This window comes from Esox lucius, chromosome 9 (genome assembly GCF_011004845.1).
Source record: "Esox lucius isolate fEsoLuc1 chromosome 9, fEsoLuc1.pri, whole genome shotgun sequence".
Classification (NCBI taxonomy): Eukaryota; Metazoa; Chordata; class Actinopteri; order Esociformes; family Esocidae; genus Esox; species Esox lucius.
The window spans coordinates 11,580,355-11,605,624 of NC_047577.1; the positions used below are offsets into that span (position 1 = coordinate 11,580,355).

Sequence of the window (25,270 nt, forward strand, 5' to 3'; positions counted from 1 at the left end):
TTTCCTCTCCCCCTCTTTATGTCCCCTCGCCTCCTCTGTCTCTCCTCTCGCTGCCTCTCAATCATTTCTTTCTTCTACTTTCTACCTTTCTCTCGCAGCGGGGAGCAGTAGGTACAAAAAAGTGTGTCTATTTTTTTTTAATAACATATATTAACTAAGTACTCTGGCACAAACACGACCAGTCATGAGGATTTATCGGGTTCACTCGATCACTTCATAGGGTGCCTCTGATGGCTACCCCGTCACATTTGTCTGCTCTTAAAATAATTCCAGCATCTCAACAGCGCACGGTGCAGGGTTAATGTGATGAATACAAAGAGACAACCGCTAGAAAACAATGTCCAATGACATTGGGTTGTCCTGAAATTAAAAAATATATGCCAATCAATCAACCAATCAAATGTATTTATAAAGCCCTTTTTACAACAGCAGTGGTCACAAAGTGCTTTTACAGAAACATATATGTGCCTGTTACAATGTGTTTCATTCTGGCCAATCAGTCATTTTCAGGTATCTTTTTCTTGGATTGTTTTGTAGTAATTTCTGTGAGAAACCACCACTTTGTTTTCCAAGTTTACTTTCACCCCGGATCCAGCTGATCCTTTTCTCTTATATTATAATGGCCTCCATACTCTGTGTTTCAACCTCTTTCTGCTCTCTGGTCTTTCTTTCCCTCTCCGAGCCCTTTCTCTCTTTCTCCCCGTCCATCTCTCTCTCTATCACTATCCCTTCATCGATTCTGCTCTCTACTCCAACTGTTTTCCCTCTCCAAAATGTTCCAAAGGGCTCAGGGTTTAAAACCAAAGAACAGTTATTCAGGGCATATCTTTGGACCCCTCCCCTCCAAGGAATGCTCTCTTTAATTAATCTGGTGTCCTTGTGACTCTTGGAGGTTCTGAGCCCTTGGACGCTGACTCAGGACTACCTGTCAACTAGATGTCCCAGTTCAATTCCCAAAAACTACTAATCACTAGACCAGCCTGATTACTAACCACCAGACCAGCCCGACTACTAACCACCAGACCAGTCAGACTACTAACCACCAGGCCAGTCAGAATACTAACCACCAGACCAGTCTGACTACTAACCACCAGACCAGTCTGACTACTAACCACCAGACCAGTCAGAATACTAACCACCAGACCAGTCTGACTACTAACCACCAGACCAGTCTGACTTCTAACCACCAGACCAGTCTGACTACTAACCACCAGACCAGTCAGAATACTAACCACCAGACCAGTCTGACTACTAACCACCAGACCAGTCTGACTACTAACCACCAGACCAGTCAGAATACTAACCACCAGACCAGTCTGACTACTAACCACCAGACCAGTCTGACTACTAACCACCAGACCAGTCTGACTACTAACCACCAGACCAGTCAGAATACTAACCACCAGACCAGTCTGACTACTAACCACCAGACCAGTCAGACTACTAACCACCAGACCAGTCAGAATACTAACCACCAGACCAGTCTGACTACTAACCACCAGACCAGTCAGAATACTAACCACCAGACCAGTCTGACTACTAACCACCAGACCAGTCTGACTACTAACCACCAGACCAGCCAGACTACTAACCACCAGACCAGTCAGAATACTAACCACCAGACCAGTCTGACTACTAACCACCAGACCAGTCTGACTACTAACCACCAGACCAGTCTGACTACTAACCACCAGATCAGTCAGACTACTAACCACCTGACCAGTCTGACTACTAACCACCAGACCAGTCTGACTACTAACCACCAGACCAGTCTGACTACTAACCACCAGACCAGGCTGACTACTAACCACTAGACCAGACATGTATAATCATTGACAACAAGCTCCTTCAAAAGAAACACTGACCGCATTCACTCAAAATGTCAACAGCGAATTAAGGACACATACACATATCAATCCTCCAAGCATTTCACAAATGCATGATAAAATCCATGTGTCTTTCATAACATGAATCAGTGGGAAGGTCATTGGAGGAAGCCAGAAACCCTTCAGTGACATTTACAAAAATACTGAGGAAGAACAAAGAATCAACACAACACACATTGGTTACTGGATGAAATTGAAATCTAGAAGTGCAGCTACTAGTTCTCTTTATATATACTAATCTTCTTAACTGTTTGTTAAACTGTCTATGTTTATACTACTAAATGTGTATGTTAAATGTTCACCTGTGACTAGACAGAATCCCAACATGAAGTCCCCTCCCAGGACATAAAAAGTTATTTGAATTAATTGGAATGTAAATTCTACACGACTAATTGCAAATTCTGTCGAACTGGTAATCACTTGCAATGTAACCCTCTCATTGTCATTTTAAAGGTGCCTTGTCATTAGAATATGCACACACGCACACACACACCCGCACACAGACACACGCTCACACATATGCACACAGACACACACCCACACACACACGCACACAGAAACACAGACACGCACACACACACACACAGACACACACACACGCACACAGACACACACACGCTCACACACTCCATTGTAATTAGCCTTCGTGGCTAACAGTCCGGATATGTTATAAGTAGTACTCTCTCCGACTGCAGCGTTGCCATGTAAATGGTTACAGTAATTACTACTAGAGACTGGGTGGCGTGTGTGTGTGTGTGTGTGTGTGTGTGCGTGGGCTGTGTGATATGTGTGAGTGTGTGTGTAGGTTGGGTGGTTACGAGGTGAAGTGCCAAGCTTTTCATCAGTATTCCAAAACAGTGCACTACTCAGCCCTTCGTAGTACCAGCTCTCCACCTCCAGGCATTCCCAATGGCTCTCATCTGCACAGCCTACACACACACACACACACACACAGGTGGTGAGATGTATCCGCACAGTAAGTAACTTGCTCCCTCAGCCACACACACACACACACACACACACATGCTCATATTCACACACATAAGTACTGGCCCACTTACATGTATGCAATCACACACACACAGGTGGTGAGATGTATCCACACAGTCAGTAACACACTCTCTTATATTCACACACAAGTACTGTCACACAAAGCCCTGCACACTCACATGTACGCAATCACACAGCACGCGCACACACACACACACACACACACACACACCACGTTGTACGGACTTGGCTCTCTAGCACCCCCACTCACCCACCCACTCACCCCCCCCCCCCCCCCCCCACTCACCCACCCACTCACCCACCCACTCACCTACAGTAGCCACCCAATCACACACAATCTAACTTCCCAAGGCGACGATCAACATGATCTTTTTCTTTCTTCAAACACATCCCCTGGAATTATCCCAGGGCCTGAGTGCCGTGTGAAGACCGGACCCCGTAATCAACCACGCTTAATGTCACAGGAGCATCCCCAGAGGCAGCAGTCTGCGAGCCGAGAGCCACAGCCCTGGAGATCCAGACATACAACAACCTGACAGGACTGGAGGGGAAGATGCATGGGGTCGGCTGGGTCAGTGTGTCCCTGTCTGGGACGCGGACAGGAGCCCTCCTTCGCTCGCGTCACGGAATGTTCATGCACCGCTCTGACATCCCGGGGAAAGTGTGTCAGTCTCCGTGTGTGGGAAGCAAATCCTCCGCTATTAGTCACACGCATGCTACCGGCTCACGGAAAACACACAACGAGGCAGCGGAACACTGCACCCCCAGACACGACTACATTGTATTACACGGCAAACGGAGTTTCACGATCACGACAACACATATGGACAACACGCGTGGGTCAAACTTTGATTTAACCACCACGCTCGTATGTGTTTGTGTGCGTCGCTGATTTTGTGTGTGTGTGTGTGTGTGTGTGTGTTTGTGAGCGGTCTTACCGTGACGGTTGGGATAGCGGTGACCAGGGAGTACACTAGCACCGGAGGAGCCTTGCTGTCGTCCTCGGGTCCCGGGTACGGTTTGGAGAAGCTCTTGTCGAAACAGAAGAAGCCCTGGATGTGGACGGGGAACGTGTCTGTGTACTCAAAGTAGTACGCCAGGAGAACCGTCCCGGCCATGATCACCAGCTGAAAGTAGAACATGGTTCTGGCGTCAGACGGGTCGAAGGGAACCGAGTAAAAGTGCAGCGGACTGCGTCTCCGTGGATGGGAAAGCGAAGGACAGGAAGAAGGAGAAGATGATTCCTTTCGGAGCGTGGCGACAGAGGGTTCTGGAGTGTGGAATGAAGAGAGAGAGAGAGTCTGAATCCGAAGGAGGAGGGTTTAAGAAAAACAAACAGAAAAGGAAGAAGATGCTGCTGTATTGTACTGAGAAAAATAAAGAGATGAAATGACAATGGAAGAGTAAGAGAGACAAGACAGAGGCGGGAGGAAGGGGGGAGAGAGAGAGAGAGGCAGGGAGAAAGGGGGGAGAGAAGAGAGAGAGGGAGAGAGAGAGACAGGAGGGGAGAAAGCAGAGAGAGGGAGAGGGGAGAGATAGAGGAGGTAAAGAGAGAGGCGAGAGAGAGGCGGGGAGAAAGGAGAGAGAGAGAGGAGAGAGAGAGGAGAGAGAGAGGAGAGAGAGAGGCAGGCAGGCAGAAAAAGGAAAGGGAGATGAGAACGAGGAGAGAGGAGCGAGAGGCGGGAGAAAGAGTTTAGAGAGGGGCGAGGAGAGAGAGGTGAGAGAGGGGTTGGGGAGGGCTCAAGTCCAAGTATGGGAAAGAGAGGGAAGGAGGGAGGGAGGCTGCTGTCCGCATGAGTGGCTGTGCGTCTGTGTGTGTGTGTGTCTGTGTGTGTGCGTCTGTTTGTGTCTGCTGTTTAGTAGAGTGAGAAGTGATTCACTATAACACATGAAGATCACAGTATGTGAACATCCTGAAACCGAACATTTTTGATTGCAGCTTACAACAAACGTGTGTGTGTGTGTGTGTGTGTTTGAGAAAGACAGCACACACGCAAATATAAAGGAACCATACGCACGGAATGCCTGTGCTTCTGAACTGTGTGCAGCCAGCTTGAACTACGTGTGCTTTGACATCACGCCGATGGGACTGTCCAATTGGTGCCTTCTGTGCAGCTTAAACGGCCGGTTTACTTCTAAGCGGAGGAAGCCAAACTGTCAGCGGCGGTACGCTGGCTTCGTGACGGCAGAGTACAGTGTGTTGACGTGTGTCACTAGCTTCTCCTTCTCCCCACAGGAGGGTCCCTGGACAGAGGGTGCCCAGCTGCACATCCAGAGCTTTCCAGAGTTCCAACCATCGTGTCAAGGGCAACGTCACTGAGGGCCACACGCACCGCACGCACACACACACACACACACGGGCACACACACACATGGGCGCACACACACACACACACACGACACACACACACACACACGGACACACAAACGCACTGGCAAAGCGTCTAACAGCAGTCAACTCGGTGGTTTATTTTTAGATGCGCACACATCAAACAGCTATTTCCCTCTTTCTCATCTTCCAGCTCCTCCTGTACATGTCTTGCCGGTGTACATAGATATCTCTGAGGCACGCCGTGTCTCCTCCAACCTCCCCTCTGTCTCCACCTCCATCTGTGGAGAGCCTGAGGGACAGAGGGAGTGAAGTCTGGGAGAGGCGTCCATGTTTAAACGAATATATAAGGGCTGATGGTTCCCAGTCCCTCAGCAGGTTTACATTCTATTTTCGGGGGTCGGGGGGTTGGGGGGGGGGGGGGGGGGGGCTAATGTGTTAAGAAAATGCTAATTTAAATATCGGAGCCCAAAGCTCTGATTGCGTAGCCAAAGCGATCCTCGAGCAATGTGATTCCAAATATGCAGGAGACCGGAGTCTTTAAAGTGGAGCTGGAGCAGCGGCAGGCAGACAGGCACCGTCCCGGCTGACCTCTAATGCCAGATGGACTTTCCGAACCTAAGGCCGGGAGCAACTCAGGGTCAAAATATGCTAAAACGATTCTGTCAGGATTCCCACCCAACCACCCCCCCGAGATCGCTTCCACCATTCTCCCTCAGTGAAACAGCTCTCACCTCAATATGACCTTCCCCTTGTGGACTTAAACCAAGCGTCCTGTGTTATTACTATCACGGAAGTACAACTAAATCCTGTTAGTAAGGATTTAGTTGCGTCCCATTGAATAACATGGGGAGGGCGGGGTTTATGACCTATACTGGGACCACTCACCAGGGGGCGATCGAGACGTTTTGGCTTCACTTTTCAGGCCTTGTGCGGCACGCTTGGTAAGAACAGACGACAGCATTAAGATGATATTCAGCGGCGCCCCCTCTTTGATTTTGTGTAAAAACCTTTATCTGTATGTAATGCCGGGCACAACACCAGCGGACAGAGAGACAGACAGGGACACTTCACCTCTTGACCCTCTTATCCGTTATGATGTGCGTCACTTACCTGGAGAACACATGGCACCAGGATGCACTATGGGAAGAAGGCAAGCCGGCAGAGGCAGTGTGATGCTTTGGGCAATGTTCCGCTGGGAAACCTTGGGTCCTGCCAGTCATGTGGATGTTACTTTGACACGTACCACCTACCTAAGCATTGTTGCAGACCATGTGCATCCTTTCATGGCAAAGGTTCAGGAAAATGGTTCAGGAATGGTTTGAGGAACACAACAACGAGTTCAAGGTGTTGATTTGGCCTCCAAAATCCCCAGATCTCAATCCAATTGAGCATCTGTGGGATGTGCTGGACAAACAGGTCTGACCCATGCCGCACCTTCCAGGACTAAAGGGATCTGCTGCTAATGTCTTGGTGCCAGATACCACAGCACACCTTCAGAGGTCTAGTGGAGTCCATGCCTTGCTGGGTCAGGGCTGTTTTGGCAGCAAAAGAGCGACCTACACAATATTAGGCAGGTCGTCATAATGTTATGGCTGATCAGTGCATATAACTGGCATGAGATGTTGGTTTGCATATAGACAAGATGGTGGGGAGTCACTAGAGAAAACACTGACCCACTGACCACTTTAACATTACATCCCATTAAAGGGTCACATAAAATGTTTTATTTTATTTACAGTATTTAAATGTATGCAGTATCAGAAATGGTGTAGTGAAATGACGTTCTGTATCATGGTTTATTTAAAAAAACGAATCAATTATTGTAAGAATACATTGGTTTATGGTTGGGAAATTATAGTAAGAAAAAAAAACCTGACATACTGTTATTGTAAGACTTGTTGGTTTGAAGTGTTTTTGAGACATCCATATTTTTGACACACAAAGACACGTACAAATCTGTGAATGTCCCCTTTTTTCACTGATTTGTTCTGTATTTATGTTAACATACTCCAATTTGGCCTCAAATACGTTCTTTGATTTTCTCAAAATCAGACACGCATCACATTCCCAATAATAACAGACAGCTTCATTTTCTCAAAGCTTCAAACACACATCCCCTAATGCCAACAGTGCCGTTCACGCTGTACGTACTGGCACCGTTTCACGGGAACAATTACCTCGCCAGTCTTGAAAACCAGATCTATTCCAAGCAACGGTAATTGTGCTTATACAAGCTGACTCCGAGCTAGAGGAGACTCGGATGCTGTAAATAACAGCTGATCTTGTGGCCGTGATCACGGTATCCAAGAACGCCACAGAGTGGAACAAACAAAAAAACACATCTCCAACTCACCAATAACGCCCTGTGCTTTTGGCGGCTGATTATAAAGGCTACCATTTTGGACTTGCTCCGGGGTCTGAACACGTCTCCCTAAACATTGCGGTTGTACCCATATACCTGAACAAACGACGGGAAGCGTTTTGATGGCGATAACGGGGCCGCCAATTTGAGTCAGTCCCGCACGTAACCGTGTCATGAGCAAAATAGTGGACTATGCAGGGAAGAATGTGCCGATTGGGATGGAAAACGTAAAAAAGGTTTGAAAGGTTTAGATCCGTTTGCTTAACGTAGCTGTGAGGCCCGGCAGGGAGACATCAGGCTGTGTCATAACTGACACACACCTAGCTGTGTGCCGGCACCGCCAGAAGGCAGAAGAGTCGCCCATCAAGCAACAACTTGAGTGTGTGAACGACTGTTTGTGTGTGTGTGTGTTTGTGTGTGTGTGTCTGCGTGCGTGCGTGTATTAAGATGACATCGTTGGCCTGAGGTTCAGAGAGAAAAACCAGTTAGACAACGTTTGTGTGCAGCAATTATAAAATCAAAAAGCAGCACTGACAGAGAAGTAGAAAGAGAAGTAGAGAGATCAGAGGATAATAAATACAGAGAGAAGTAGAGAGAGATAAACAGAGTAGAGATAAATAAATAGAGAGAGTAGAGAGAGAGAGGGGGGGGGAGGGAGCGAACCAGAAGTAGAGGGGGGGTGAGATGATATGTTTAGATGTGTATAGATGATGTGTTTAGATGTGTATAGATGATGTGTTTAGATGTGTATAGATGGTGTGTTTAGATGTGTATAGATGATGTGTTTAGATGTGTATAGATGATGTGTTTAGATGTGTATAGATGATGTGTTTAGATGTGTATAGATGGTGTGTTTAGATGTGTATAGATGATGTGTTTAGATGTGTATAGATGATGTGTTTAGATGTGTATAGATGATGTGTTTAGATGTGTATAGATGATGTGTTTAGATGTGTATAGATGATGCGTTTAGATGTGTATAGATGATGCGTTTAGATGTGTATAGATGATGCGTTTAGATGTGTATAGATGATGTGTTTAGATGTGTATAGATGATGTGTTTAGATGTGTATAGATGATGTGTTTAGATGTGTATAGATGATGCGTTTAGATGTGTATAGATGATGCGTTTAGATGTGTATACATGATGTGTTTAGATGTGTATAGATGATGTGTTGAGATGTGTATATAATAAGATTACTTTTCAAACTATTACATTCATCCTGGCTTTAGAAAAATTGATCTGAAGGATTTGAGAATCCCTATAAAGAGTCTCCTCTGATGCTAGATATTATTGTTTTTTTTTTAAAGAAACCTTTCACACAGTTTTCAGATTACTCCAGGGGAAGGATCAAAGATCCCACAGAGCCCTGCTCTTTCCTTCTCTTCTCCTTTCCCCTCTTCTCTTCTCCCCCTTTCCTCCTCTCTCCTCTCTGTCGCTCTTCTCTTATTATATGACCTGGTTCAGGCTAGCTCTTGGTTCACACAGTCATTAAGCTAGGGAGAATATTTGACAAAATTGCCTATAAACTTTCCACAGTTGAGCTTTAAGTGTGTGGGTGCGTGTGTGTTTGTGTGTATGTATGCCTTAACCTCCCACCACAGATGAGCATTCAGAGTGACTCTTACACGTTGAAGATCCAGACCTAGATCTGCTAAACCTCCCTGATTTGGTGATCCAGTCCTAGATCCACTAAACCTCCCTGAATTGAGGATCCAGTCCTGGATCTGCTAAACCTCCCTGATCTGAAGATCCAGTCCTAGATCCACTAAACCTTCCTGAATTGAAGACCCAGTCCACATTTTAAGCACAAACTCAAAACAAAAAAAAAGCAAGTAAAGTAAGAATGCTTCAACTACGACAGAGATTCATGGCACCAAGCACACCAAAATTACAATGGTCTGAATGAGGAATAAAACGTTAAATATCCATTAGTGGCCCAGTCAGAGAGCCACATTTGTGAAAAAAGGTGATTTCAGCGGGTGAAGACATATCCAAATAAATACTATTTTTTGTTAATGCATAAAAACAGTGTAGATGGTGTGTAGATGGTAGATGCTGTGGAGTATGTGAGTGTGTGGTGGGTCTGTAGGTCTTAAAGCAGTTATGCATGATGTACTACAAATCTGAACGCAATGTTAGAGCTTCTTATTAGATCAGAGGGACCAGATTGCCACCTGGTGGTGCAAATGTGAATTACAACCAACTCCACAGGGGGACCTGCATCGAGAGAGATGAGCTTGACCGAAATAAATGAGTGGATAGCCAAGAAGGAAAAGCAAAAGGGAGTCTTGAGAGGCATGAGAGAGACAACCAGAGTGGTGAAGGAAATGAAACATTTAATGAGTGTTAGGGACATGTAGGCACACTGCAGAAGACCCCCTAGGGAAATGAATTGGTTCGAGAGATGTGAAGGGCGGAGACGGAGCGAGAGGGTGAGAGAGAGAGAGAGAGAGAGAGAGAGAGGTTGACAGAAAGTCTGAGAGAGGGGAGGAGAGGGTGGGCAGAAAGCGCAAAAGCAGTAGATAAGGAGAAGGAGAAAGAACGAGAGAAACATGGGGATTGTGAAGGATCAAAGCGTGCATACATCTTCTGGCGCCCACACACTCCTCTCCTTCCATCAGTCTGTTGGGTTCTTTGTTTTTCTTCACTAGCCACTGTGTCTCCCTCTCCTAATCCTTGTTTTCTTACATTAGGGTTGTCCACTTCAGATTCTCTTATCTTACAGATCTCTCTCACGCTTTTCTCTGTCTCTTTCTCTCCTCTCTTTACCCCCCCCCCCCTCCCCCGTTCCCGACAGAGTCTATATTTTCACATCACCTCGTTGATCGCCCGTAGGGGAAGCTCAACAACATTGTATAAAAACAATAAACACAGCAGAAATGCAGCAGAATGCAGCCAGTCTGTGAATGGATCCGCACACTGACAGGGAGATGGGGAATTGCACCCCTGGAAGACACTGGGCGCATAAAGTCTGCGCTGGCACAATGTGCATGTGAACTCCCACGTCCGATTCAACACAAAGCTTGCCTTGCACCCACTCCGCAGTACATCCAGAAGGTGAACCCAGGCGTTCTGTTGGGGTGAGAACACGTCTGAATGTGTTTGGTTGATAACGTATAGTAACTCCACTTCATTTTTTTTTTTTTACTCCCACTCTCAGTGTCTCTCCATCACTCTCTCTCTTTCTCTATAGCTATATCCTTGTTTCCTTTCGAGCTCTGTCTCCGACATCTACACTCTCTCCCCCTAATTTCTCTCCCCCCACCTCCTCCATTTCTCTCTCTGTCTCTCCCCCCACCTCCTCCATTTCTCTCTCGGTCTCTCCCCCCACCTCTTCCATTTCTCTCTCGGCCTCTCCCTCCCTCCTTCATATTAGGAAACAGGTGGGAGCTATCAAATGCTTAGGGCTTCATGATTTAGATCAACACTACAGGTGCTATTCTTAGACACACAGAGAGAGAGAGAGAGAAATAATGAGGAAGAGAGATGAAGAGTAAGAGGGCAGGAGCGAGGGAGAGAGATAAAGAGAATGAGAGCAAAAGAGCGGAGAGAGGAGAAGTAATATTCTATTGAGAATGTGTTACTGGTGGGCTAGCATATCTGTCTTAACAGAGAACAATGGAGCAGAATTAGGTCGGTGTTTGTGTGTGCCTCATTCTGAAATCAGAAATGATGTGTCCTCTCTCAACAGTACTGAAATCCTCCCGCCATTTATTTTGACTGCAGATGTTTCTGTAATTCAAAGCAGCAACTGAATAAGATGTATTCAGCCGTGTTCCAAAAGAGCACTAACTTGACCATAGTGTGAAGATGTTAGAGAAGCACCAGGAGTGGAGATGTTAGAGAAGCACCAGGAGTGGAGATGTTAGAGAAGCACCAGGAGTGGAGATGTTAGAGAAGCACCAGGAGTGGAGATGTTAGAGAATTACTGTAAAACATATACTACAAGATAAGTACTGTTGGAGAAGCATTGCTAAAAAAATGGTGTTACATTTTTTGTTATAGAAGCATATTGATCATAAATACATTATTAAATTGATGAATCGATAAATCATATAGAACTCAAATAGTTCTTCTCAAAAACCAAACTCTTGACAGTTTCCTCAGGAATGATTCATACATAACTAATCAGAGTTAAATTAAAATAAGCTAAATCATTTGACATTTACTGAAATTGCAATTGAACTAAGCTTACAAGGCGCATATTTATTGGTGATATTCTTCTAGAAGTGGGTAAACCTAATTCGTAGATTTTAGCAGGGCAAATATAGATGTACCAGGGCAAAGATTTTCTATTTAATTCTGCAGTGGGCTGATCACCAAAAACATGTAATTTCGATTTTTCAAATGGCACTTCCTTCCGTCCCCTTCTTCTTCTACAGAAGCCCGGTGCAAAATCAGTACAAAACGACTTGTTATCAGATCAAAACGACTTATTAAGCGTCTTGGTCTTTGAAGTGAAGGAGCCAGTTAGCCTTGAGAATGAGCAGACACTTTCTGCCCTTTCACAGCATGTCTTTCTGCCCTTTCACAGCATGTCTACCATGTTTCACACCAGTGAAGGATTAGACAGACAGAGAGAGAGTGATAAAGAAGGAAAGTGAGGGGAGAGACAAAGAGTGACACGGGGGGGGGGGGTGTATAATGCCTTGAGTGGGAGGAGAAGAGGCAGAAGAGATGGAGATGGAGCACCCAGTGAACAGGATGGGAATGGTAAAATCGTGTGTAATCCCTCGTTTATTAATGGGACCGATAAGAAAGGTTCTCACGTTCTAGGAGCGAGACGGAGCGATATGAAAAACAATGCCCAGAGTGACAGAGAGAGGGGGAAAGAGAGAGAAATAAAGCCTGCTGAACTGAGACTGGATTGACAGAGAGAGGGAGAGAAAGGAAGAAAAGAGAGAACAATGAGAGGCAGAGAAGAAAAAAACTGAGGAAAAGGGGAAAGACAAGTGAGAAAAACAGAAGGAAAGAGAGAGAGAGTAAAAGAGGGAGATCCCTGTTTATTTAAAGACGAAATACTAATGACTGCTAATGTATATATTGTACATAGGCTTGGATGAGCTCAGGGTTCTGTACTGGGGCAGGCCTCTAACACACACACACACACATTCTCTTGCATGTTCAGCCAAAGGAGCTGAACGGTAGAGAGAAGAGGATGCGGTGAGGACAGGGATTGAGAGCCATTAGAGAAAAAGGAAAGGTGGAAGGTGAATGGTGTGGAGAGTAGTGTGGAAGGGGTGGGGAATATTGGAGGAGGGTTTGGCGATGAGTGTTCTGGAGAAGTAATGATCTGGAGTACTGTTCTGGAGATGGAGTGTTCTTGAGAGTCGGGGGGCTCGGTTGGAGGAGTATGACTTCAAATCAGAGATGAAGAAATGACGAGCGCTTTGGAGGAGTGTTGAAAGAAAAGAGGAACGAGAGGAGGGTCTGTCAAGAGGAGCATCTGAGAAAGGGTGGAGGGCTTTGGAGATGAAAGAAAGAGACTGGGGAGAAAAAGACGGCGCTAGATAGGGTTATGAGGAAGTAAAGAAGTGCTTGAGGGGAGTGCTTGGTAGATGGAAAATCTCACTAAAAAGTGTGACACAGTGGTACACTAAGGACTGTTGAGTTTAAGTGATGAGAAGAGCACTACAGAGGACAGACTAGACTGGAGCGGCAGACATCTTCATCAAGATAAGTCCCAAATGGTACTGTTTTCTACACCAGGGGCTACATCAAGTCCCTTTTTCATGTTAGAAAAAAAATGTCAACTGATGTTGTATTACTGTTTATTGACTTAGCCTAAAAGTGATAGGCAACTAGTTCATTTTATTTCAGGCACATGTTTGAGAGAGTATTTTGTGACTGTGTTAATTTAGGGTTAACCTTAAGTCACAATACCACACTCACCATATATAGTATATCAAACTTAAATTCAAATATGGATGTCCTGTTTCGTGTGTTGTTAAGGATTGGTATGACATACTACAAAACATCTGCAAATATACAAATTCTATTCACTCAAAACAACTAAGTTCTCACACCCACCTTTTAAACATCGGTACCCCAAATTAGGGGCATGCCCCTAAGTTGGGAATCCCTGGATATATTAAACTGCTTTTTACCAGAAACCTACGGCCATACTAGGAAACAGCCCTTTAACTACATGTAACAGGCATGTCAGGAAAAAGAGAGTTTCAAATGGGTTCTTAGCTGTCCCTGTGAGGAAACCCTTTGACTGTTTTGGTTCCAGGTAAAACCTGTTTGGTTCCTGTATGAACCCTGGAAGAATTCCGTGGAAGAATTTCTACAGAGGGTTCTATGGAACCAAAAAAGTTTCATACGTTTTTCACTTAACAGCAATACAAATGGCAGAGGAGAAAGGAACAACTTAGCCTCAATCCAACACCACACCTCCCTAGACACCTCCCAAACCCCTCACAATGCCTCTCACCACACCTCCCCCCACCACTTCACCATAGAAAAGGTATGCAGACTGTATGTCCGGCAGCGCAGCTCGAACTCCGACTCATCCGCCTGAACCCCTGCCGTTGGTCACCGCTGTTTCTCTGAAGTTCAAAAACAAACTGCTTTAAAATCCTGACACGCTATGGGACAGCACTGCAGTCGCTGGCTACATCTAACACCATCCCGACCTGCGGCTGTAGCCCCTTAGTGGCAGGCGCTTGCTGTCTAACTCTCTAGCCCTACAATTTCTCAAACCACAGTTGAACAACAACACATTAGTCCTCTCTTGTTGCCATGAAGCCCCCTGGGATGTAGCTGCAGAGGGTCTTGTGGCTAAACACCAAACCAACCTATAAAAAGCTATGCTAATGCAAAAACTGCTAACTTACTAAACTCTGTACCCATCTCCATGGGCACAGCCAGGGATGACTCGTTAGCTTTAGTGCATAAGCATTTTAAAATACCACTCTTACCTTGTGATAACGCTTAAACTGCTAACTGTTCATTTGCTGAGCTAGCCCTGGCTGTCGGCTCTTTGGTCAAAGCATAAGCATTAGCGTAGCCTGTTACCGGCTGAGTGGGCTAATTGCATTTCCTGCATTTAATTAGGCTGTTCATTAGGAAATAATGTACATCTGAGGGTGATGAGACGCTAGTCTGAGTCCCTATGGGAATTAGAGAGAAGATGACGAGGGAAGGAGTACAGGAGTAGACTGAGTAAAGAACAAAAGGGTCTCTAACCGGAGGCCATGTTCCAATATGTAAGAATGGCTTTCTGTGATGAAAGGGAAGAGAAAGGGATGATTGAAATATTTGAATGTATCCATCTTCAAAAATATTGTACTAATGATTGGTTGATGTAGGCTGCCCACTCACCTCCACCAATAGGAAGCAGGGAACGATGTAGGTGCTGGTCTTCTGCAGGTCTTTGTCCCCTATATTCCTCATTGTATCTTCTCTGTTTGTCTCCTCTTAGCTGGACGCAGGCACCTTACTGTGGAATCATGAAAACACCTTTAGCAACAGCCCAAAGAAACAAAATGTTACACTGCATTATACCTGTCCCAATCATTAAAACAAATCAATGGAATTGTTGTCTATTTTCTGCTTCAATTTTAGGGTACAAAATGTATGCCTCGCAATTTTCCTGGTTAAGGGATGTCTAGAATTAAGTTGAATTGGGGGAAAAATGAGGAATTCTCCAGCAAGTTCCCAGAATCTTAACGTATTCTGTAATTGTTTTTCAATACAGAAACAACAAACTGTTGCAGTCTTTTTCACTTCTCTGTTAATAATTAGGTACAGTTGAACATACCCTTTCATCATCATCCATCATCATCCATTATTCCCTACGCCTTCTATCTCTCACAGACACACACACACACACACACACACACACACACACACACACTGACTTCCCCTTCACAGAAATAATTGGGAAATGAGGTTGAAAGAAGGAGAAGTGGAGAAAGAGACAGAAAATAAATGATCAAAAACAAAAGGATGACAAGGAGAGAGAAGAGAGAAAGTCATGACAAAGATGTTTCTGGGTGGTTCAGAAGGCAACATTACGACACTGAGAAACAGGCTGTCATTTCGGATGCAGCCAGTTAGCCAATCAACCAGCCAGTCAGTTATCCAGTCAGTCAGGCTCTCAGCCAATTAGCGAGACAGTCAGAAAGACTGTTATGACACTGAGAAACAGTCAGTAAATCTTTCAGCCAGCAAGCCAGTCTGGTGGCCAACCAGTTCTTTGGCAAGCCTGTCAGTCGGCCAGTTAGTCAATCAGCTTCCCAGTCAGCCAGAAAGCCAGGCAGCAACTCAGTCAGCCTGCCAGTCAGCCTAACAGCCAATTGGCCAGTCAGATAGTCATTCAGCCTGCCAGTAGGTCAGCCAGACAGCATAGAAATATGATGGTTGGAAAAGAGACTATGGGAATAAATAAAAAAGACTAATAAGGAATAAATAAGATATGATTTCAAAAAGAGAGAGAGAGACACTCAACTGGGGGATTCCCATCCCAGGACAATTATAGACATAGAACATAATCCAAAGAGAAGGGGCATGTGGAGGCTTCCTTCCTCCTGCATCCACAATTAGATCCCAATAGACCAGATCCCAATGAACCAGATCTCCTCAGACCAGATAACCATGGAGCAGATCCCAATGAACCAGATCCCCCTGGACCAGATTCCCCTGGATCAGATCCCAATGGACCAGATCTCCTCAGACCAGATACCCATAGACCAGAACCCCTGGACCAGATCTACTTGGACCAGATACCCATGGTCCAGATCCCAATGGACAAGATCCCAATGGACAAGATCCCAATGGACAAGATCCCCTGGACCAGATACCCAAATAAACAAGATCCCCCTGGATAAGATACCTATGGACCAGATCCCCCTGGACCAGATCCCCTCAGGCCAGATCTCCTCAGACCAGAACCCAATGGACCAGAACCCCCTGGACCAGAACCCCCTGGACCAGAACCCCTCTGACAAAATACCTATGGACCAGATCCCCCTGGGGAAAATATAGATCTGATTCCCCTGGGGAAAAGATTGTATGCTATGGGTAGTATTCAATCAGATTTGGATCCAGTTCCCAGTTTTAGTCAAAAGTAAATTTCTCCCATGCAGAATGGATGCCTGTCTGAGTTCATATGCTGTTTAAGATTTTGATTCACTCTATTGATTCATATCTATTTCCCAAATTGTGCCCATCCCTCCTTCTTCCACTACACCCAGCTGACTCCATCCCTCCTTCCTCCTCTACACCCAGCTGACTCCATCCCTCCTTCCTCCTCTACACCCAGCTGACTCCATCCCTCCTTCTTCCTCTACACCCAGCTGACTCCATCCATCCTTCTTCCTCTACACCCAGCTGACTCCATCCCTCCTTCTTCCACTACACCCAGCTGACTCCATCCCTCCTTCTTCCTCTACACCCAGCTGACTCCACCCCTCCTTCTTCCTCTACACCCAGCTGACTCATCCCTCCTTCCTCCTCTACACCCAGCTGACTCCATCCCTCCTTCCTCCTCTACACCCAGCTGACTCCACCCTTCCTTCCTCCACTCCACCCAGCTGACTCCATCCCTCCTTCTTCCTCTACACCCAGCTGACTCCATTCCTCCTTCCTCCTCTACACCCAGCTGACTCCATCCCTCCTTCTTCCTCTACACCCAGCTGACTCATCCCTCCTTCCTCCTCTACACCCAGCTGACTCGATCCCTCCTTCTTCCTCTACACCCAGCTGACTCCATCCCTCCTTCTTCCTCTACACCCAGCTGACTCCACCCCTCCAGCCTCTTCACCCTACTATGTCCATTAATGGACATTACATTTTGTAGTCGTTGAGCAGATATTCTTATCCAGACTGAATTACAGTGCATTCATCTTAAGATAGTTAAGTCTGTACCGTATCTCAGTAGATAGAGGATAGCGCTTGCAACACCAGAGGTTGTGGGTTTGATTCCTAAGGTGGACCAGGTCAGAAAACGTATCCACTCACTACTGCCAGTCGCTCTGGATAATGGCGACAGCTGAAGGACTAAAAGGTCAATGTAATATTTGTATTTATTTAAATCATTGTCGTCACCCTACTCCCACTCCATATGTCCGCTCTCTGGGGACAATCTTCACATACAACTTTTCTTTCAGGGCCGTTCTCTCCAGTGTGTCTATACAAGCACAAACCTGAACATTATGTTCCCTGACAGTGTAGCGGTCAGGGAGCTTCATAGGCATTCCACGTGTTGTCTCATTTTGACATTTTAAGTAACCATCTACATGCTAATCCACTCATAATAGACTCTGGGCTGTCCCTCTATCCCCTCTCGCTTTCTCTTTTTGTTTCTTTAAGTCTATTTCTCTTTAGAAATAATCTGCCTGTGTCTCTGTCGATACACGTTATTGTCGGCGAACAAGCTGGATCTTGTTGTCTTATACCAGTTAGTCATTGTCATGACACCCCTGAACGCTCACACACTCCCATGCACCTATGCTCTCCTCCACCCACTCACATCTACAAACACCCACCCGCATCTCTCCTGTCAACCACCCACACACAACCACATACACCCAACACACACACACACACACACTCCACCAGACATGACTGGTAGGTTACTTCCTCCCAATCCAGCAGGTTGAGGCTGCCTGTGTGAGTGTGTGTACAACAACGTCTCAGAGGCTCACGTCACTTTTAATGTTTGTCCAGGGCACAAAAACGTCTGTCACTTTGGCAAAAGCAAAGGTCTACGGGTGAAGCACAGCATAAGAAGATTAACACGGCACCAGGACAGCGATGAGACCGGGTTAGGAGTCAGAGTCAGGAAATAAGGGTTGGGTCAGGTATAAGGGTTGGGTCAGGTATAAGGGTCATGTATAAGGGTTGGGTCATGTATAAGGGTTGGGTCATGTATAAGGGTTGGGTCATGTATAAGGGTTGGGTCATGTATAAGGGTTGGGTCATGTATAAGGGTTGGGTCGTGTATAAGGGTTGGGTCGTGTATAAGGGTTGGGTCGTGTATAAGGGTTGGGTCGTGTATAAGGGTTGGGTCGTGTATAAGGGTTGGGTCAGGTATAAGGGTTGGGTCAGGTATAAGGGTTGGGTCATGTATAAGGGTTGGGTCCGGTATAAGGGTTGGGTCATGTATAAGGGTTGGGTCATGTATAAGGGTTGGGTCATGTATAAGGGTTGGGTCATGTATAAGGGTTGGGTCCGGTATAAGGGTTGGGTCTGGTATAAGAGTTGGGTCATGTATAAGGGTTGGGTCATGTATAAGGGTTGGGTCATGTATAAGGGTTGGGTCATGAATAAGGGTTGGGTCAGGTATAAGGGTTGGGTCAGGTATAAGGGTTGGGTTAGGTATAAGGGTTGGGTCATGTATAAGGGTTGGGTCAGGTATAAGAGTTGGGTCATGTATAAGGGTTGGGTCAGGTATAAGGGTTGGGTCATGTATAAGGGTTGGGTCATGTATAAGGGTTGGGTCATGTATAAGGGTTGGGTCATGAATAAGGGTTGGGTCAGGTATAAGGGTTGGGTCATGTATAAGGGTTGGGTCATGAATAAGGGTTGGGTCAGGTATAAGGGTTGGGTCAGGTATAAGGGTTGGGTTAGGTATAAGAGTTGGGTCATGTATAAGGGTTGGGTCAGGTATAAGGGTTGGGTCATGTATAAGGGTTGGGTCAGGTATAAGGGTTGGGTCATGTATAAGGGTTGGGTTAGGTATAAGAGTTGGGTCATGTATAAGGGTTGGGTCATGTATAAGGGTTGGGTCATGTATAAGGGTTGGGTCAGTTATAAGGGTTGGGTCGTGTATAAGGGTTGGGTCATGTATAAGGGTTGGGTCAGGTATAAGGGTTGGGTCAGGTATAAGGGTTGGGTCGTGTATAAGGGTTGGGTCATGTATAAGGGTTGGGTCAGGTATAAGGGTTGGGTCATGTATAAGGGTTGGGTCAGTTATAAGGGTTGGGGATAGGAATTCATTATGAAGGGTTAAGGTAGGTTTTAAAATTGGTAAAGTCCTACAAAGTAGATAAACATAAGTAGATTTGCACATTATTCCCTATTCAGTGGAATAAGTTGGATTGTTTAAATTAAAGTGCAATATACAGTGCCATCAAGGGTGGGTCAGTTAGGGCACAATAATTAGGATCATTTATTTCCCCCCCGAAACAAAACACAAAAAACATTTTCTAATGTTGACTCCCTTAGAATCCTGCAACAAATGAAAGTTTAATATAGGAAGTCTGTTCCCAAGCATTCCCAGAAATGAATTAACATTCAAAATATTTTTTAATTAAACAGTTACTGTGTACAAATAATCCTTCATAATTATTAAATCATTACGCTCCGACAAGAATTGGCCCATACTCTGCACTGCAGATTTATCAATGTGGGTCAGGGAGAAAGTAATTCTCCTGGCATTCTCTCTCTCACACACACACACACACACACACACTGTCACATGCTAAAACAGATTTAAAAAGCAAATGTGGGACTGAACCCCCCCACACCCCCGCCTCAACTATTCTTTTTCGAGCAAAAACAAATCATTCATGCAAAAAAAGAAGCAGGTCTTACCACAAAAATCTGTGCCGAGAAGTGTTAATGGTATGCCGCTAGACAGTGGCCATTGCCTCTGTCTTTGAAAAAGAAGTATTTTCACTGCCCACGGCGGACTCCCATTCTCCTCTCCGTCTCCTCTCCGTCTCCTCTCCGAGGCTCCCCGCTCCTCAGCCCAAGCAGACCGCCCGCACTTCCACTGCCGCTTCACCGGCGAGCCAGCGCTACAGTGACACAAGCCAGCAGTTTGTGTCCGTGTGTGAGAAAGAGAGAGACGCAAGTGTGTGTCCACAGAGTGTTGGTTTGTGTGGCGCCGTGTGCAGGGACTCGCAGCAAAGCCCAGGCAACACAGCAACATGCGGCCGCTATGCTAATCAGCTCGTCTTTTCTACGGACGGACAAAGCTATTTTAATGAATGTGTTCGGCTGGAGGGCTTTGATAGGGAGATAGAGAGAGAGAAAGTGGAATAGAGTCAGAGCGGGAGAGAGAGGGGGGGGGGGTGCACTGAGGAGAGAGGGAATGTGAGCGTGAGACAGCAGGAGAGAACAGAGGGAGAGAGGGAGAGAGGGAGAGGTCGCGAAAAAATTTAGAGAAAGAGAGAGGAGAGACGAGTGTACGTGTGTCTGAGAATAGGAATAAGTACGGCTCAACCGTAGGCGCTGGCAGCGTATAGAGCTCAACCCCAGGAAAGCACTTTTATACATGAGAAAGCTGAGCCTATGGCTGAGTATGTGTGTTTGAAAGTGTGGGCACAGGTTGTCGGGGGTTAATGATGCATCACCAAACGAAGAGCGGGTAAGCGTCAAACACACACACACACACACACACACACATACACTGGCACACTGAGCTATATGTGGGTCAGAGGCCCTCAGGTGCCAGGCCCCAGCAGCCTCAGGTGTGTGTGTGTGTGTGTGTGCTCGCACCTCTCATCCCTAGGCCGCGTCGGCTGTATAGCAGGAGGTGTGAATTCATGCAGGCTTCTCATCACCGGTGCTGGGACCAATATAGCCCCTGTGTGTAAATGACGTCAGGCAGCTTTCTCAGCAGGTACCACATCGGCCGGTTCAAGCCTACACCCGTGACCAACTCCCGCTTCGCTAGCCAACGTGACCGCCCCGGCCCCGAACGCCTCCTCCGGTCGCGCCGCACGAAAAACGACTCGGGGACACGAGCGCCGGCAAGCAGGGCTTGAAAGGTACGTCTCACCCGTCGCCGTGTGTCGCTGCTGGAGGCGCCGGACGCATGCCGCCTAACGGTTCCTCCCGTAGCGGACGATCGCGAACGAACGGCGTTCATCCGATTCATCCGTCCGGCCTCCGGGGTCCGTGGCGTTGCGGGTTACGTTTCATCACCGGTCGTTGATTTATTGACTCACACCACCGACTGGTAAATTAAACGGTTCACGTTTGACTGGCTGGTCAGAGAAGAGTCCCACCTGTGCTCACTGTATCTGGACAAGCCACCAGGCTCAGTGGAGGACGACGAGCCGTGCCAGCGCACCTGTTGGACAGATCAGACAGGACGTGCGCAGCACAGTGACCCAGCTGAGAGGCAGTTGCACACAGGATCTACTGTAAAGGCCGGCCGACCCACAGAGGAGTGACTGACTGATTGTTAAAAGCATCAACTAGACACGTGGACTCATATAGTTCTATAGTTCCCATGGAAACACGACATCCCATTCCCGTGGTAGGGCGTGACATTCATAGAGGCACGCACGCGCGCACGCACGCACGCACGCACACACGCACGCACACACACACACGCACCCACGCATACATAGACACTAACACAAATTATAGAGAAAGGGGACTTTGCAGGGACCAGAATGAGCTGTAAAGGAAGAGGTTTGGACAGAACGCCACCGGGCCAAAACAGGACCGGTGGACGCCATCACCGTGAACACGCATGGGGGTGACCCTCGGAGGACAGATAGCACGAATCAGATTTACTCTGCGTAAGTGCGTCCTTCAGACAGACGATGGGAGAAATTGCGGTGAACACTTACTACCTGTCTGAGTCATCACTATAATACGCGATCTCAGGCACAGATGCCGTGTCAAGCAGATTAACATGAAGTAATAGTCAAAGTCAAAAAATGAATAGTCAATGTGGAACACAAGGACAAAGCAAGTATCATCCACACCGCGGTGACTGGAGTAGCGCGTGAACACAGTGATAAACATCCTCGCTCTGTCTTGTGCATGAAAGCATAGAGACATGTACGCAAGCACACACACACACACACACACACACACACACACACACGATCATTACCAGGACAGAAAGACTGAGGAACAGCTTCTACCCCGAGGCCATCTGACACACTGTTAAACTGTCTATCTGTACTACAATGCTCGCACACTAATTCACACTCCAGCTCGTTTACACTCTTACCATCCCACATGAGAAAACACCAGGATTATTCAGGGCACTGCAAAAAATGTGGACACCCCTTGATTATGTGGTGATCGCTATAGAATCCGGCGGTGTACCGTAGAAAGCTGTCCTACACACTGTCATTTCCCACCGAAACCGTGTTGTGCCAACTATGGCGTTTCATAGTAGACTTTAGCAATAGGGCACGTGTGAGTGTGATGAACGGCAAAGACACCTTGGCTAAGAACTGTTCATTGGCACAATGCAACACTGTATATTGCCCTTAGCCGCGGTATATTGGCAATACACCACAAACCCCTGAGGTTCACCATTGCTATCTGTAACCGGTTGCCAATGCAATTACAACGGCAATAAAAGAAAAAAAAAACTTCCCCACGGGATATCTAACATACAGCAGCTTTTAACCAGTCGGCATTCAGGATATCTAACATACAACAGCTTTTAACCAGTCAGCATTCAGGATATCTAACATACAACAGCTTTTAACCAGTCAGCATTCAGGATATCTAACATACAGCAGCTTTTAACCAGTCAGCGTTCAGGATATCTAACATACAGCAGCTTTTAACCAGTCGGCATTCAGGATATCTAACATACAGCAGCTTTTAACCAGTCAGCATTCAGGATATCTAACATACAACAGCTTTTAACCAGTCAGCATTCAGGATATCTAACATACAACAGCTTTTAACCATTTAGCATATCTAACATACAGCAGCTTTTAACCAGTCAGCATTCAGGATATCTAACATACAGCAGCTTTTAACCAGTCAGCATTCAGGATATCTAACATACAACAGCTTTTAACCAGTCAGCATTCAGGATATCTAACATACAACAGCTTTTAACCAGTCAGCATTCAGGATATCTAACATACAGCAGCTTTTAACCAGTCAGCATTCAGGATATCTAACATACAACAGCTTTTAACCAGTCAGCATTCAGGATATCTAACATACAACAGCTTTTAACCAGTCGGCATTCAGGATATCTAACATACAACAGCTTTTAACCAGTCGGCATTCAGGATATCTAACATACAGCAGCTTTTAACCAGTCAGCATTCAGGATATCTAACATACAACAGCTTTTAACCAGTCAGCATTCAGGATATCTAACATACAACAGCTTTTAACCATTCAGCATTCAGGATATCTAACATACAGCAGCTTTTAACCAGTCAGCATTCAGGATATCTAACATACAGCAGCTTTTAACCAGTCAGCATTCAGGATATCTAACATACAACAGCTTTTAACCAGTCAGCATTCAGGATATCTAACATACAACAGCTTTTAACCATTTAGCATATCTAACATACAGCAGCTTTTAACCAGTCAGCATTCAGGATATCTAACATACAGCAGCTTTTAACCAGTCAGCATTCAGGATATCTAACATACAACAGCTTTTCACCAGTCAGCATTCAGGATATCTAACATACAACAGCTTTTAACCAGTCAGCATTCAGGATATCTAACATACAACAGCTTTTAACCAGTCGGCATTCAGGATATCTAACATACAACAGCTTTTAACCAGTCGGCATTCAGGATATCTAACATACAACAGCTTTTAACCAGTCGGCATTCAGGATATCTAACATACAGCAGCTTTTAACCAGTCAGCATTCAGGATATCTAACATACAACAGCTTTTAACCAGTCAGCATTCAGGATATCTAACATACAACAGCTTTTAACCAGTCAGCATTCAGGATATCTAACATACAGCAGCTTTTAACCAGTCAGCATTCAGGATATCTAACATACAACAGCTTTTAACCAGTCAGCATTCAGGATATCTAACATACAACAGCTTTTAACCAGTCGGCATTCAGGATATCTAACATACAGCAGCTTTTAACCAGTCAGCATTCAGGATATCTAACATACAACAGCTTTTAACCAGTCAGCATTCAGGATATCTAACATACAACAGCTTTTAACCAGTCAGCATTCAGGATATCTAACATACAGCAGCTTTTAACCAGTCAGCATTCAGGATATCTAACATACAACAGCTTTTAACCAGTCAGCATTCAGGATATCTAACATACAACAGCTTTTAACCATTTAGCATATCTAACATACAGCAGCTTTTAACCAGTCAGCATTCAGGATATCTAACATACAGCAGCTTTTAACCAGTCAGCATTCAGGATATCTAACATACAACAGCTTTTAACCAGTCAGCATTCAGGATATCTAACATACAACAGCTTTTAACCAGTCAGCATTCAGGATATCTAACATACAGCAGCTTTTAACCAGTCAGCATTCAGGATATCTAACATACAACAGCTTTTAACCAGTCGGCATTCAGGATATCTAACATACAACAGCTTTTAACCAGTCAGCATTCAGGATATCTAACATACAACAGCTTTTAACCAGTCGGCATTCAGGATATCTAACATACAGCAGCTTTTAACCAGTCAGCATTCAGGATATCTAACATACAGCAGCTTTTAACCAGTCAGCATTCAGGATATCTAACATACAACAGCTTTTAACCAGTCAGCATTCAGGATATCTAACATACAGCAGCTTTTAACCAGTCAGCATTCAGGATATCTAACATACAGCAGCTTTTAACCAGTCAGCATTCAGGATATCTAACATACAACAGCTTTTAACCAGTCAGCATTCAGGATATCTAACATACAACAGCTTTTAACCAGTCAGCATTCAGGATATCTAACATACAGCAGCTTTTAACCAGTCAGCATTCAGGATATCTAACA

At 45.7% G+C, this 25,270-nt stretch overlaps 1 protein-coding gene across 6 annotated transcripts in view; it reads right to left on the bottom strand.

Annotated features, from left to right (window-relative positions):
* plppr2b (phospholipid phosphatase related 2b) overlaps positions 1 to 20,576 on the bottom strand; it is a 35,558-nt gene extending 14,982 nt beyond the window's left edge. For 2 of the 6 annotated variants that reach the window (XM_010872821.4, XM_010872823.4), the window contains exons 1-3: positions 20,139 to 20,576; positions 14,922 to 15,039; positions 3,836 to 4,024 (exon numbers count right to left, since the gene is read on the bottom strand). In XM_010872821.4, the coding sequence (XP_010871123.1) occupies positions 3,836 to 4,024; positions 14,922 to 14,993 (261 nt within the window). In that variant the 5' untranslated portion in view covers positions 14,994 to 15,039; positions 20,139 to 20,576. Of the gene's footprint in view, positions 1 to 3,835; positions 4,344 to 5,960; positions 6,003 to 14,786; positions 14,821 to 14,921; positions 15,040 to 20,138 lie in introns of those variants that run through there. The other 4 variants (XM_034294512.1, XM_010872825.4, XM_034294513.1 and 1 more) reach the window with 3 other exon arrangements.
* Between the last annotated feature and the right edge of the window lie 4,694 nt (positions 20,577 to 25,270).